This window comes from Mobula birostris, chromosome 2 (assembly GCF_030028105.1).
Source record: "Mobula birostris isolate sMobBir1 chromosome 2, sMobBir1.hap1, whole genome shotgun sequence".
Classification (NCBI taxonomy): domain Eukaryota; kingdom Metazoa; phylum Chordata; class Chondrichthyes; order Myliobatiformes; family Myliobatidae; genus Mobula; species Mobula birostris.
In genome coordinates, this window is record NC_092371.1 from 167,824,516 (window position 1) to 167,840,498 (window position 15,983).

The 15,983-nt window shown below is 46.0% G+C and overlaps 1 protein-coding gene across 3 annotated transcripts in view; it reads right to left on the reverse strand.

Moving 5' to 3' along the window:
• b3galnt2 (beta-1,3-N-acetylgalactosaminyltransferase 2) overlaps positions 1–15,983 on the reverse strand; it is a 37,641-nt gene that overhangs the window by 14,974 nt on the left and 6,684 nt on the right. For all 3 annotated transcript variants that reach the window (XM_072251052.1, XM_072251051.1, XM_072251050.1), the window contains exons 3-7: positions 15,571–15,671; positions 10,178–10,371; positions 6,636–6,731; positions 4,170–4,280; positions 2,736–2,826 (exon numbers count right to left, since the gene is read on the reverse strand). In XM_072251052.1, the coding sequence (XP_072107153.1) occupies positions 2,736–2,826; positions 4,170–4,280; positions 6,636–6,731; positions 10,178–10,371; positions 15,571–15,671 (593 nt within the window). The remainder of the gene's footprint in view (positions 1–2,735; positions 2,827–4,169; positions 4,281–6,635; positions 6,732–10,177; positions 10,372–15,570; positions 15,672–15,983) is intronic.

The following is a 15,983-nucleotide window of genomic DNA, read 5'->3' on the forward strand; positions in this document are numbered from 1 at the left end:
CATCACTGGGCCCCCTCATGGTGTCTACTAGAGTATCACTGGGCCCCCTCATGGTGTCTACTAGAGTATCACTGGGCCCCCTCATGGTGTCTACTAGAGTATCACTGGGCCCCTCATGGTGTCTACTAGGGGCATCACTGGACCCCTCCCCCTGCCCCAGTGTCTACTAGGGGCATCACCGGGCCCCCTCATGGTGTCTACTAGAGTATCACTGGGCCCCCTCATGGTGTCTACTAGAGTATCACTAGACCCCTCCCCCCACCCCAGTGTCTACTAGGGGCATCACCGGGCCCCCTCATGGTGTCTACTAGAGTATCACTGGGCCCCCTCATGGTGTCTACTAGAGTATCACTGGACCCCTCCCCCCACCCCAGTGTCTACTAGGGGCATCACCGGGCCCCCTCATGGTGTCTACTAGAGTATCACTGGACCCCTCCCCCCACCCCAGTGTCTACTAGGGGCATCACCGGGCCCCCTCATGGTGTCTACTAGAGTATCACTGGACCCCTCCCCCCACCCCAGTGTCTACTAGGGGCATCACCGGGCCCCCTCATGGTGTCTACTAGGGGCATCACCGGGCCCCTCATGGTGTCTACTAGGGGCATCACCAGGCCGCCTTCATGCTGTCCTTACATCAATTGTTTCTGACAGCTTAAAAAGTTATAATGAAACTGAGGGCAGTTTCTAAAAAGTTAATGTGACATCATTAGCAAGGTAGTCAGAATTTGCCTCAGTTTGTTAGCTTACAAGACCATTTCAGTGGGTAGTTTGGGCTGGCTCCATTAACGAAGCATTGGAATTGTATATGAGCCCAGGCTGGGACACAACTGCAACCTAATCAACACTAGTGAACCCATCCGGTTAGTTTAACAATCCTGTCCTGGTCCAACCATGTGATGTCATAGCCAAAAAAGTTCACCAATGTTCTACTTCTTCAGAAAGCAACTCTCCATCAACCCTTAGCAACTTTTATCAATGTGCCATAGAACAGCATTCTGTCTGATAACTGCTCTGCCCATTCCTAAGAGAAACTGTAGAGATTTGTGGACACAGCTCAGAAGCTATCCTCCCCTTCATGGACTCTGTCTATACTTAATCGTTGCCTCAGTAAAGCGACCAGCATATTCAAAGACCCCACCCACCCTGACATTCTCTTTTCTCCCCTCTCCCGTCAGGCAGAACATACAATAGCCTAAAAGCAGGTACAGTACCACCAGGCTGAAGGACAGCTTCTACCCTGCTCTTGGATAGATCTCTTGTACAACAAAATGGTCGCCTGAGCTCACAGTCTTCCTCGTTATGATCTCATAAACATTATCATTGACCTTCACTGCACTTTGTAGCTGTAACACTCTATTCTGCATTGTTACTGATTTACTTTGTTTTGGCTCAATGCTCTGTGTAATGATCTGCTCTGTATGAACAGTATGCGAGACAAGCTTTTCAATACATCTTCATATATGTGACAACAACCCAAAACTAATACCAATCCAACAACTCTGGATCATTTCTAACTACACAAACCCTTCAAATCCTCAAGTAGCCCATGATATAGGATCTGAGCTTCTGTTTCCTACATTCGTCCACAAACAAAACACTGGAGACAGTACTATCAGTACGGCCATTGGCTCACAAGGAGCTCATCCGTACTATCACTTTTAACCTCAACCCTCCAACTGTGCTCCTTTTTCTCCTTAATCCCTGTGTGTTCACAGATGCTGACTGACCTGTTGAGGTCGTCCAGCAGCTCACTTATTGCTCCAGATCCCAATATCCGCAGTCTCTTGTGTCTCCATTTTACTAAAACTACTCCAGAGGTGAAGGAGATGCACTGACAACCTGTACCCTTCTACTGAGATTGTATTGCCTGGTTCTAGACCCTTCAACCAGGGGAAACATCCACCCCACCTCACCCCCTTCCTCCACCCTGTGGAGTGACAATTTCAATTAAATCCTTCCTCATTCTCACAAACCCAAGACAAGGCAAAGAGGCTGTCAGAGAGGTCTGGTTTAAACTAAATCCTGATGAGGGGTCTTGGCCGAAACGTTAACTCGTTATTCTTCTCCATAGATGCTACCTGTCCTGCTGAGTTCCTCCAGCATTGTGTGTGCGTTATTCTGGTTGATATCATGAATGAGTGGGTAGGATAAATGAAGAGCAAATTTTCAGTGGTGGTTGGGTCAAGGACCAAGGGACACGGATGAGCAAAAGTACCAGACACAAATAGGGATATGCAACAAGTGGTCAGGGTCTGCTGTACACATCCTTACAGAAGAGATTCAAACGGGAACTTAACAGGATCCTGTAGGGAGATGGGGAAGGAGCGGGGCACAAGGTGATATCAAAGACCAGGTGTCATTCAGTGGCATCCTGTGTTTGTAGTGCGAACAATCATGACCACAGAATCCCCAGACTGTTTTACGTCCAGTTAAATATTAAGTGCAGTAATGCTACACTGTAAGAGCGGTTTTCTGAGGATGCTGAGGACCCAGAATTTCCTGCCCACTAACTCTCTGCATCTCCATCTTGTCAGCATGCTCAGATATTGAAAGGTTGAGGGTCTGACATGATTATCTGGTGCTGGAGTGAGGGGTTGAGACTCTGACATAGTTATCTGGTGCTGGAGTGAGGGATTGAGGGTCTGACATGATTATCTGGTGCTGGAGTGAGGGGTTGAGGGTCTGACATGGTTATCTGTTGTTAGGTGATCCAGTTTGCTCACTGAATGACATACCGTGGATGGTGTAGGTAAAGCCTCCAGCCACAGCTGCCACATCCTGACCGAATCCGTCCTGGATCACTTCCTTCTCAGCTTGCAGCTGTGCCTGATGCAAACACAAAATCATTTAATGGGGCAAGTAGGATGGCAAGGAGAAACCAGACTCAAACAAACTACAACATGCTCACTCACACACAGATCTCACACTCACTGCTATGTTCATATCCAGTTACACACACTTAACTAAAGGGCCCCTCCCACAGTGTGACCTGCCTCGGGGCTGCTCCTCACACAGAGTGATGGTCCCTTAGTGTTGCTCCTCCCACAGCAAGATGCTGCCTTGGTGCTACACCTTCCACAGCTCACACTCTCTCAGTACTGCCCCCACTGACAGTGAGATGCTCTCTCAGTACTGCCCCTCTCACACAGATGTTCTCTCAGTACTGCCCCTCCCACAGTGAGATGTTCTCTCAGTACTGTCCCTCCACAGTGAGATGTTCTCTCAGTACTGCCCCTCCCAACGTGAGATGTTCTCTCAATACTGCCCCTCTCACAGTGAGATGTTCTCTCAGTACTGCCCCTCCCACAGTGAGATGTTCTCTCAGTACTGTCCCTCCACAGTGAGATGTTCTCTCAGTACTGCCCCTCCCAACGTGAGATGTTCTCTCAATACTGCCCCTCTCACAGTGAGATGTTCTCTCAGTACTGTCCCTCCACAGTGAGATGTTCTCTTAGTACTGCCCCTCCCAACGTGAGATGTTCTCTCAATACTGCCCCTCTCACAGTGAGATGTTCTCTCAGTACTGCCCCTCCCAACGTGAGATGTTCTCTCAATACTGCCCCTCTCACAGTGAGATGTTCTCTCAGTACTGCCCCTCCCAACGTGAGATGTTCTCTCAGTACTGCCCCTCCCACAATGAGATGTTCTCTCAGTACTGCCCCTCTCACAGAGATGTTCTCTCAGTACTGCCCCTCCCACAGTGAGATGTTCTCTCAGTACTGCCCCTCTCACAGTGAGATGTTCTCTCAGTACTGCCCCTCTCACAGTGAGATGTTCTCTCAGTACTGCCCCTCCCACAGAGATGTTCTCTCAGTACTGTCCCTCCACAGTGAGATGTTCTCTCAGTACTGCCCCTCTCACAGAGATGTTCTCTCAGTACTGTCCCTCCACAGTGAGATGTTCTCTCAGTACTGCCCCTCTCACAGAGATGTTCTCTCAGTACTGTCCCTCCACAGCGAGATGTTCTCTCAGTACTGCCCCTCCCGCAGTGTGGCGCTCCCCGGGGCGACAGCTCAGATACTGTGCCTGATGGACACTGAGGCTTCCTTCACGTTTGGCCCAGAGCTGACGTCAGTTTGCTGAGTGTCTGTTCTGAGCTGACGGGTTGAGGAGGTACTCCTGTTTGAATTCTGATTGGTCAAATTACCAAGACGTGGCGTTCAACGTACCGCAGAAAACCTGAGGACGCCCCCTCCACTGTCGAGCAGGACATCAGTGAGGTTCATGGTGACGAGGTACTCCGAGTCCTGGGTCTCCCAAGCAATAGTGCCTTCGAAGCCCTGGCAGAGGGAGGTGCATGCAAAGTGTGTGAGTGAGTTATCACTGCATCTGTAGCCTCCCAATTCAACCACAACAACAGACAAACACAAAAAGAGCAGGCATTGACACAGCCACAAGGGACCCAGTGGGGAAGGACCACAGACTAGACTCCGTTCACCACCGCATATGGAGGGGCTGGGTTGGGTGAACAGTCAGAGGGTGTATCACCTCAGGGTCCATGTGAATGGTAATGGTGCCCGGTTTAACGCTGCCCAATTGCACCCATGTGACCAATTAACCTCCTAACCTGTATACCTTTGTAATATGGGGGGAAACCAGAGCACCCAGAGGAAACTCACACAGTTATGAACAGAACTAACAAACTGAACCTGGGTTGCTGGTGGAGTAATAGTATTACTCAAAGTGCTACACTGTCATACCGTGCAGTGTCTGTGTTGTCATGTTTGCTGTAGAACACAGAACAGTACAGCACGTGAACAGCCCATAATGTTGTGCTGAACCAATTAAATTAGCAATCAAAAGGCCATCTAAGCTAATCCCTTCTGCCTGCACAATGCCCCTATCCTTCCATCTCCCTCTCTAAATGCCCTAAATCTGCCTTTACCACCACCCTAGGGAAGGCAGCACATTCCAGGCACCCAACTTACCCTTCACATCCCTTTTGAAATGACATCCCCCCCCACCATAAATGCATGCCCTCTGGTATTAGACATTCCAGCCTTGGTAAAAAAAGATACTGTCTACTCTATGTATGCCTCTCATAAACTTATAAATCCCAGTCAGATCTCCTCGCCGCCACTGCTGCTCCAGAGAAAACAACCTCGGTTTGTCCAACCTTTTGTTATAAGCACATACACTCTACTTCAGACAACATCCTGGTAAATCTCTTCCGCACCCTCCCCAAAGCCTCGACATCCTTCCAGAACTGTATGCAATACGCCAGATGTGACCTAACTGTAGTTTTATAAAGGCGCAACATAACTTCCTGACTTTTGAATTCAATAAAGTCCAATAAAGGCGAGTGTGCCATGTGCCCTTTTAACCACACGATCAACCTGTGAAGCCACTTTCAGGGGGCTCTGAACTTGGACCCTATGATTCCTCTGCTCATCTTTCTCTTTATATTTGACCCTCCAAGGTGCAACATTTCACATTTGGCCAGGCTAAATTCTATCTGCTATTTCTCTGCCCGTATCTGCAACTGATCTATATCCTGCTGTATTCTTTGCCAGTTTTCTACGCTCTCCACAACACCAGCAATCTTCGTATCATATGCAAACTTACTAACCCATCCATCTACACTTTCATCCAGGTCATTTATATACATCACAAACAGCAGAGGTCCCAATACAGATCCCTGTGGAACACAACTAATTATAGACCTCCAGCTGCAATAAGTCCCTTCAACCACTGCTCTTTGTCTTCCACTGGCAAGCCAGTTCTGAATCTAAATGGTCAATTCACCATGTTTGTGATTATTTTAAGTTTACACTACAGAATGGATTGACCATGAATGGAAAGGTCCTTTTTTGGCACTTTTTTCTTCTTCTGTATACTCAGTGGCCACTTTATTAAACACCTCCTAAGTGTATGTTTGTGGTCTTCTACTCATCCACTTCGAGATGCTCTTCTCCACAGCACCACCATAATGCGTGGTTATTTGAGTTATCGTTGCCCTCCTGTCAGCTTGAACCAATCCAGCCATCTTCTTCTGAACTCTGTCATTAACAAAACGTCTTCCACCCACAGGACTGCTGATCACTGGATATTTTGTTTTTGTTTATCACACCATTCCTTGTAAACTCTATCAGGACCAATGTTGCAGGAATGTAGTCTACAGCCCAGTGAAGGACCAAGCACGGATCTTTCTGCAAGAGGAATTCCACAGCAGTTCCTCATCTTGCACAAGTGCAGCTGCAGATGAGCACAATCCAGCTAGTCTTCTACCGAGCGAACACAAGACAAGCTGGATTGCATTCATCTGCAACTGCACTTGTGTGAGTTGAGGAACTGCTGTGCGCTTGTCCTTGCAGAAACATGGCTCCAGGACAACATCCATGCACCATCAATCTACAGGCCTTGACACTCAGGGACATTATTATTCTTTATGTTATTTTTGTTGGAACTGCATGTTTTTCTGCTACTGAAATTACATGTGCTTTATGTGCTGTGAGTGACTGTTGACTGTGTAATTGGCCCCAGAGGAACACTGTTTCGTTTGGCTGTATTCAAGGGTATGGTTGAAAGACAATTAAACTTGAACTTTGAACTGTGGAATTTTCCAAAACTTGCTTGGAATTGGTTCTACACAAGTGCAAAAAGAAACAAAAGCAGCCCGAAACCTTTGCTCGTACCTTCGGTAAGAGAAACCTCTCCACAGGTTTATACCACATCTGGTTGACTTGTACTCCAGAGCTGAGTGGACTGAAGCGGGCACTGACAATCACCTCCTGAGTAAACAGACACATGGTAACAAAGATTAAAAATCAGCTTTATTTGTTACATGTGCATCAAAACATCGAAACGTACAGTGAAATGTGTTGTTTGCGTCAACAGCCAACACAGTCGGAGGAAACGCTGGGAGCAGCCCACAAGTGTCACCACACTTCCGGCGCCAACATAGCGTGCCCACAACTTAATAACCCTAACTGTACATCTTTGGAACGTGGAAGGAAGTTGGAGCACCCAGAGGAAACCCATGCGGTCACGAGGAGAACGTACAAAATCCTTACAGACAGCGGTGAGAATTGAACCTCAATCACCGATCGCTGATGGTGTTAAGCATTGTGCTAACCACTACACTATCATGCCATCGTACAGAACCCGATAAAACAAATACTTCATCCTGGAGGTTAGAAGTTATGACAGGGAATTCTGACCAGTCATTACACCAAGCCGCCCCATGCAGTCCACTTCCCACAGTACGGAGGCTCCAGTGAACAGGGATCACAAGAGGCTGCACAAGATTGTAGACTCAGACTTCTCCATCATGGGTACAGCCCCCCATCATCAAGAACATCTTCACGAGGCGGTACCTCAGGAACGCCGCATCACCACCTGTGATTAGTGCCCCTTTCCCATTGGCTGGTTGTACAGGAGCCTGAAGACCCACAGTCAGTGACTCAGCAACAGCTTCTTCCCCTCCACCATCAGGTTTCCGATTCCGATGGGCCATCAAACTATCTCATTATCACAATCACAATCAGGCTTATTATCACCCGCATGCGACATGGAATGTGTTACCTTAGCAGCAGCAGTTCAATGCAAAACATAATCTAGCAGAGAAAAAAAATAATAATAAATAAACAAGTAAATCAATTATATATATTGAATAGATTTTTAAAAATATGCAAAAACAGAAATACTGTATATTAAAAATAAATGAGGTAGCGGCCAATGTCCATTTAGGAATCGGATGGCAAAGTGGAAGAAGCTGTTCCTGAATCACTGAGTGTGTGCCTTCAGGCTTCTGTACCTCCCACCCGATGGTAACAATGAGAAAAGGGCATGCCCTGGGTGCTGGAGGTCCTTAATAATGGTCACTGCCTTTCTGAGACACTAGGATAGTACCCAAGATGGTGGTGACTAGATTCACAACCTTCTGCAGCTTCTTTCAGTCCTGTGCAGTAGCACCTTCATAACAGACAGTGATGTAGCCTGTCAGAATGCTCTCCACGGCACAACTATAGAAGTTTTTGAATGTATATGTTGACATGCCAAATCTCTTCAAACTCCTAATAAAGTATAGTCACTGCCTTGTCTTCTTTATAACTACATCGATATGTTGGACCAGGTTAGATCCTCAGAGAGATCTTGACACCCAGGGACTTGAAGCTGCTCATTCTCTCCACTTCTGATCCCTCTATGAGGATTGGTATGTGTTCCTTCCTCTTACCCTTCCTGAAGTCCACAATCAGCTCTTTCGTCTTACTGACATTGAGTGCCAGATTGTTGCCGTGGCACACCTTCACTAGATAGCATATCTCACTCCTGTACACCCTCACGTCACCACCTGAGATTCTACCAACAATGGTTGTATCATCAGCAAATCTATAGATGGTATTTGAGCTATGCCTAGCCACAGTCATGTGTATACAAAGAGTAGAGCAGTGGGCTAAGCACACACCCCTGAGGTGCGCCAGTGTTGATCTTCAGCGAGGAGGATATGTTATCACCAATCCGCACAGATTGTGGTCTTCTGGTTAGGAAGTCAAGGATCCCATTGCAGAGGGAGGTACAGAGGCCCAGGTTCTGCAACTTCTCAATCAAGATTGTATTAAGTTCCTTTCTCTGTACTTTTTAATATGATTTACAGATTTTTATGGTTTTGCACTGTACTGCTGCCTGGCTGGCTGGTGGTATAGTGACATCAGCAGTGGGCTTCTAGGCGAATGGTCCCGAGTTCAGATCTGGCCGGCTCCTTGCACGCTTTCCATCTGTGCTGTGTTTGAGTGTCGAGTGTCAAGCTAGCAACTCAGCCTCGTAAAAAAGTCAAATGCTAAGGAAACAGCAAAAATGACGCCCAATGTGCCACAAGGTGTGAAAAGGAACAACAACAATTGTATCGCTGCCACAAAACAAAGCACTTCACCTCATGGGGGTCTTGGCCCAAAAGGACAACTGTTTATTCCTCTCCATAGATGCTGCCTGACCTGCTGAGCTCCTCCAGCACTTTGTGTGTGTTCCTCAAGATTTCCAACATTTGCAGAATCTCGTGCTTAAAATCCTACCTCATTTAAGTCAGTGATAATAAATCTGACTCATGAATGAATACGCCAATAGTGATCAAGTTTTGCCATTGTGCTTATTCCTCATTCAAAGAGAATGTGCTTTGAAAGTATTGATGCGTCTTCCGATCTGAATCACATAGGAGATATTAGCAGAGGTTCAACCCAGTTCAGTCTAAGTATTGAGGCGAGTGCAGGTTCAGAGAGGAAATTCCTGAGCTTGGGGTGAGGCAGCTGAACATACCGGGATCAAGGACAGTGCCACGATAGCAGAATTTTACGAGGACAGGACTTTCATGTGTGGTTTTGCCAGAGGCAGCCAATGATGTAAGCAAACAGAAGGGTGATGGGTGATTGGGACAGGACAGGGGCAGCAGAATTACGTGGAGAGAGTTGCGAGATGGGGGAATGACCCGGTAACAAGGCCATGATGAGGGGTATTAACTGCAGACGAGCTGAAGCAGGGAGAGGATGGCAGATGACAAGGAGATGGACACAAGCAATCACGGTGCAGAACTTTCGCACTAGAGGAAAAGTTTTCCACTGTAATGGTTATATGGTTATATAAAATATGATTCAAATTCAGATTCACACGTACATGACAACATTCTTGCGCAGTGAAATATGTCATTTGTGTGAACAACCAACACAACCCAAGGGTGTGCTGGGGGCAGCCCACAAGTGTTGCCACACACCCCGGTGCCACAATGCTCGGCAGAACACAACAAGCAACAAAACAAGCCTCGTTCCTCCCTCCCACCCACCCAGACATGCACATACACAGTCCTCCAGTCCCAGGATCGTCCCCAGCGGACTCACAGAGACCCTCAGACCCAGGAGTGCACAGACGTCTGAACTTCAGATCGACCTTTGACCTTTGGGACTGACACCCCACCCCCACCCCACCCCACCCCCGGACTCACCAATGACTGTGAATGAGGACCCTGAATGAGAACCGGGACTTGCTGATGACAGGGCCTCAAACACTGGTCATGCCGTCAAGTGTACCTAGGAGGCCACTGGTTCTCGTGCTTCATGTCCCTCCACAGATGCTGCCTGTCCCCTGAGCCCCAGCAAGCGATCTGCTGGAGGAAGTCAGCAGGTCAAGCAGCATCTGGCCTACAGGGAGGAATTGTCAATAGGAAGCAGCAAACAAGTGTGAAACTTACCTCCAGGGTGGTCTGGTAAAGCCTGACGGTGACGTTCTGCTGGAAGGCTGCTTCTCTCTGATCGTGGAACACACCCAGCCTCGTTATAACAATGGGATGGAGAACTCGGAAGTCAATCTTTGAAGCCTTGCTACCAAGCATCGTCAAGGCCGGACTTCCAGACTGGCTGACAGCTTCAATCTCCTGCCCTACAACTGCAGAAAGAGAGAAAAATCACTATCCTATCGTGCCTTCCACAAGCTCAGGATGCTCAAAAGCCAATGGAAGTGGCAACAGTAACACTGCGGTTTGCATAACGTTCACAGCACCAGTGATCCAGGCTCAATTCCACCACTGTCTGTGAGTACAGAGTTTGTACATTCTCCCTGTAACTGTGTGACCTTCTTCCGGGTGCTCCGGGTTCCTCCCATGTCCTGAAGACGTACAGGTTAGTAAGTTGTGGGCATCGGAATCATGGTGGCCCTTGTAGGCTGCCCCCAGCAAGTGCTCGGACTGTATCGGTCGTGGACACAAAAGACACATGTGAAATCAAGCATTTCATTGCAAGTTTTGATGTTTCGATGTACGTGTGACAAATAAAGCTAATCTTAAAATCTTACCTTATTACCTATGTAGCGACTACCTGAAGACAAACTACAAGTTGGCGAGAGGCCAAGTGAGGGAGTGCCGCACTGTTTGCCGTGCTTCCAACTATCCGAATTCAAGTCGGTATACTGCGTTTAATCTTTTATTACAAACCAACAATAAAATCATTCAATTCTTCTGTAGTTTTTGTAAAATTGTATCAAATTCAAACAAGGACGAGCAGTCAATGAAAGATATGTGCTCCCTACTCACTCCCTCTCTTTGCCGCCAGAGGTTACAAGCATTTAGCCCAGTACAGAGTGATCCTTCCACCACTCTCTGTCAGTTCAGTAAGTCAGGTCAAAGTCAGTAAGTCAAACAACCAAATAAATGAAGCTGCCAGAGCTGTAGCTGGAGCTTCTCAAACCTCTGCTTCGTGTAGAAGACAGATCTTGATCAGAGGCCTGTCCAGATGGCTGAACTCTTCTTCATTGTCTTCTGCGCATTTCCTAAGGGCAAAGTTGGCACAGTTCGCTGATGGTTGCTCCAAAGACATGTACCACCATTCTAAAGTCCACCATATCTTGGCTGAGGTCACTATCAGGCCACCAGAAAAAAAATCAGCAGACCTGCATCTTCCACTGGTACATTTACCTGATGAAACATTGATTCAATGTCTACCATGATCACCACTGGCTCTTTTTTGAATCTAGTTATGATTCCAGTCAGTGAGCTAGTAAGGCCTGGTCCCTGTAAAAGCTGAGCATTAAGTGATGTTCCCTGAAAAGTCTCTCCACAGTCAAACACAACACGGTTTCCCTTTTCTGGGGTGACAGACACCATGATATGAATATACCAGACTTGCCCAGCACTGTGTTCCAGATCCTCATGCTGAAGGAGTGCTAGCAAACCTTTGGAAATGACATCCTTCATGAAAGCTGTGTAGTCAGTGTGAAATGACAAATCCCTCTTAAACCTCCTCCTTCGATTTACAGCATGTTGTTCAGCAATCTTCCGATTATTCAGCATGCTAACTTCCTTCTTTGTCAAAGGTAAACCAATCTGGTAGTGGCCATCCACCAGTTTTACAGAATTTACAACCATCTCCATGAACATGTGGTATTCTCTTGACAAACCAGATGGTTTGAATGACTGCATTCAAGAAATCTACCTTGAAATGCCAATGCCAAATCTCATCCGTTCAAAACTGAGATCCTGTTAAATGGCAGCTCTGTGTGTGCACAGTTCCTCCCATTACCATGGTCTCCTTTCAGTGGTCTATTCACAGTCAAACCCAATTTTCTGTTCACTACCAAAATATTCCTGTAGTAAAGCCTTAGCCTTGACATATCCTCTCCTATGATCAACATGCTGGCAACTTCTAACACGTTTTCTAGTGACCCCTGGTGTACAGTTAAAGGAAATAGAGGCAGTCACTATAGCTGTCAGTCTTGCTTTCAACACTGTTTTCAAAGTACATATATGTAACTATATACAACCCTGACATTCATTTTCTCCTGGCCATACTCAGGAAATCTATAAAATATTAACTATAACAGGATCAATGAAAGATCAGCTAGAGCGCAGAAGACAACAAACTGTGCCAAGTGCAAATATAACTAAATAGCAATAAGTAACAAGAACGTGAGATAATGAGATAATGTGTCGTTGAAAGTGAGATCATTGGTTGTGGGAACATATCAATGATGGGGCAAGTGAAGTTGAGGTTCAAGAGCCTGTTAGTTGTGGGGTAGTAACTATTCTTGAACCTGGTTGTGTGAGTCCTGAGACTCTTGTACCTTCTACCTGATGGCAGCAGCAAGAAGACAGCATGACCCGGATGGTGGGGATCCCTAATGATGGATGCAGTTTCCTATGACAGCATTTCATGTCGATGTGCTCAGTGGTTGGGAGGGCTTTACCAATGATGTGCTGGGCCAAATCCACTACTTTTTGTAGGATTTTTCATTCAAAGGCATTGGTGTTCTCGTACCAGGCTGTGATGCCAGCCAGTCAATATACTCTTCACTACACACCTAGAGAAACTTGTCAAAGTTTTAGATGTCATGCTGTATCTCCACAACCTCCTAAGGAATTAGAGGCACTACGTATTTTTCTCGCAATTACACACATGCTGGGTCCAGGACGGGTCCTCTGAAATAGTAACACCCAGAATCCTCTCCACTTCTGATCCTCCGATGAGGACTGGCTCGTGGACCTCTCCTGAAGTCTACAATCAGTTCCTTGGTCTTGCTCACGCTGAGTGAGAGATCGTTATTATGACACCACTCAGCCAGATTTTCGGTCTCCCTCCTGTATGCTGATTCGTCACCACCGTGGATTCGTGAGTACACGATACTGCAATGGATCACACTCAAAGATTTGAATTTCCCTTTCAGGCAAAGATGAAAGTTGTTGCCGTGCCATTTCATTTTGCTTCCTCATAATACTGAAAATACTGTTTTGATCTCTATCGTCTGAAATGAGTGCTTTCACGCTGCAAGTGAATGTCCCCATGAACATTCTGAGCTGTCGAATATGACAAGGGTTCCGAGTGCCTCATTAGTGCAGGCTGAGAGTAAACATCCTGACCTACCTCTTGTTCACGTTTCCCAGACACTTGAGGAACAAATGAAACAGCATTGACATTGGGTGATTTTGTTTCTCTTTGTGCCTTTTCAGTATAGGAATTCATGCCATTGGACGGTCCAGTTGCAGCACTTTCAGCACTCAACACACTTGAAACCCTTAGCACACTAATTTCAGCCAAATTTACAGCAACTTCTTCCTCCAGCTTAAGCTGCTCCTCCTGCATGTTTGTCTTTCAATAATTATTGACACGCCGTTGATACGGCTAAGTCAGCCTGTTTCAATGCATGCAGAGGAGCTGGCTGAGATTTTCTTCCTGCAGCAGAGCTCTGTCAGCTAGTCCTTCTGCTTTGAACACTTAACACACTGTCACCTGGTTTTACATCAACTTGTATGTTATACCTGGAGTCATAACATGCATTGGAACTTGAGAAACATCGTCTGTTGGAAAATGAGGCACGTCTTCATCAGCACTATATTGAACATGACCATCACTGTGAAATGTTTGAGCCAGCTGCTGTTTCACATCCTCTTTGAATGTACTGTTGTGTTTATCAATGCTTGTGGTCCATCATCTTGCTTTTCCTGTGAATCCTTGGAAAGTAGTCACTGTGTGATGTAGCTTAGTGGCAGCTTCACAAAGGTTAGTCAAGTTCTCAAATTGAGATTGCACCTGTGAGGCATTTGCTTTATTTTTCATAAGATCCTTAATTAATGCTATTAAACCTATCATTTTCTTCACATTTGTTTTAGGCTCCTTTTGAAGACCTTCAATTTTATTCACCAAACCTTGGGTGATAAATTTAACTTCTCTCTTGTCAGCCTCTATTTCAGAGCCACTGATGTCAGTCCCATCCTTTGATCCACTCATTCACAAAATGCACCAGCGATACTCTGTTCAATCAACACAGGCAACAATAACTTGTGCCTCCACAGCACATCAACCAAACCAAACAAACAGCGTTCAATTCAAGTGTCAGCAAGCGGGGCAATATTTTGGCACTCATGATCTTTGCAAACCACACAACAAACCAGGGCTTTGAGCTCTGCAATGAAACAGAATAACGAATCATCAGGCAAACAGCAAGTGGTTGAGCAATGGTTCCCAAGGGACAGACAGCACTGTGCACTCAAACAGTGTTCAACCCACAAATACACAGCATGAATCAACACAAAGCCAAAGGTAGGTCTGCTGCTTCAGCTGTTCATGTTGCTGGCGTACCCTCTCAGTTTTGTGATAGTAGTCGTCTCAGACCTTTCATTGCATTCCTTTGTGTTGGAATTCTTTTTCCATCAAAAGGTCCAAACAATCTTCTTCATCCAGAATGTGAAATGATGTGTGAAGTAGTCGTGCTGATGTCTTTGCCATAAACTGGTGTTTGTTTGGTATAAAAAATATTTCAGTGACAAAATGTAGTGACTACTTGAAGACAATTTACAAGTCATCGAGAGGCTAGGTGAGGGAGCATCACACTGTATACCGTGCTTCCAACTAACTGAAATACAAGTAAAATTGTACATTTGATCCCTCGTTACAAACCAACAAAAAAAAATTCAGCTCTTCCATCATTCACGTAAAATTGGATCAAACTTAATCAAGGACAAGTGGTCAATGAAAAATATGCACTCCCTACTCACCCCCCTCTAAGCTGTTTAACAGGTGAACAAGCGATATATTTGTTTATTTTAAACGCCACCCAATGCCACGTATTGCTCGCTAACCTGTGCCCAAACCCACATGGCAAATTACTTTAACCCAGAGTGAGGATGTACAACACAAATACAATACAGATGACAATACACGGCTCCCACAATCTGTACGTTGTAAACTCAAGCAGCAAACTTCACAGAGTTGGCAAACGGGAACAAAAGGGTCCAGACACACTGAAACAATGAGGCATTAAAGACAACTATGGCCGTGGACCTGAGGTGGAGCCGGCTGTGGATGTTTGGGACAGTGGAGGAAATACCTCCTGAGCTGATGAAAGTCCATGCTTTTCATCCTTTCACATGTCTCAACAATATTCCTTTCTTTAAACTTTCTAGGTTTCACCCTCCTCTGCCTCTGCATTGGCTTAAAACATGATTACATCTCCAGTTGTTTCTTTAAGGATGACAACATAAAATGTAAACACTCTCTCAGCTTTTAATTTAGATTTTTTTGCTGCTTGTGCACAGGGAGCCTTTTGTTGGTCAGGTAGGTAAAAACGTAGATGTAAACAGCATCCAGTGAGCCTGACCTGGGTCTGTAAAGTTGAGCAGCTGACAGGAGTAAGGGTCCTCCCGGTCCTCATCCGGTATGTCGCAGCCATAAGTACCGATTATGAATTTTGCAAGGACACTGCCATAAACAAAAAAAGACAAGAATTTGAATTTCATCAGCACCTGTAATCAAGTTCGCACAGCAAGAATGAATAACTCACGGTGATACAGCAATTGATTAAAAAGTTGATTGAAATTCCTAACCCAGGCTGCCAGTGTCAGAGTTGCGCCTTTGAAACAGACCATAATCTGGATGCGATCGCAAAGTATATTTAGTTAATGGACAGATGTTTCATGGTGTGTGAGAATGTAAATACCCATCATATAAACATCAAGGTGTCATCACTGTGTGGATATTAGCCCAGTCTCCAATGGGCTTGCAGCCTGTAGT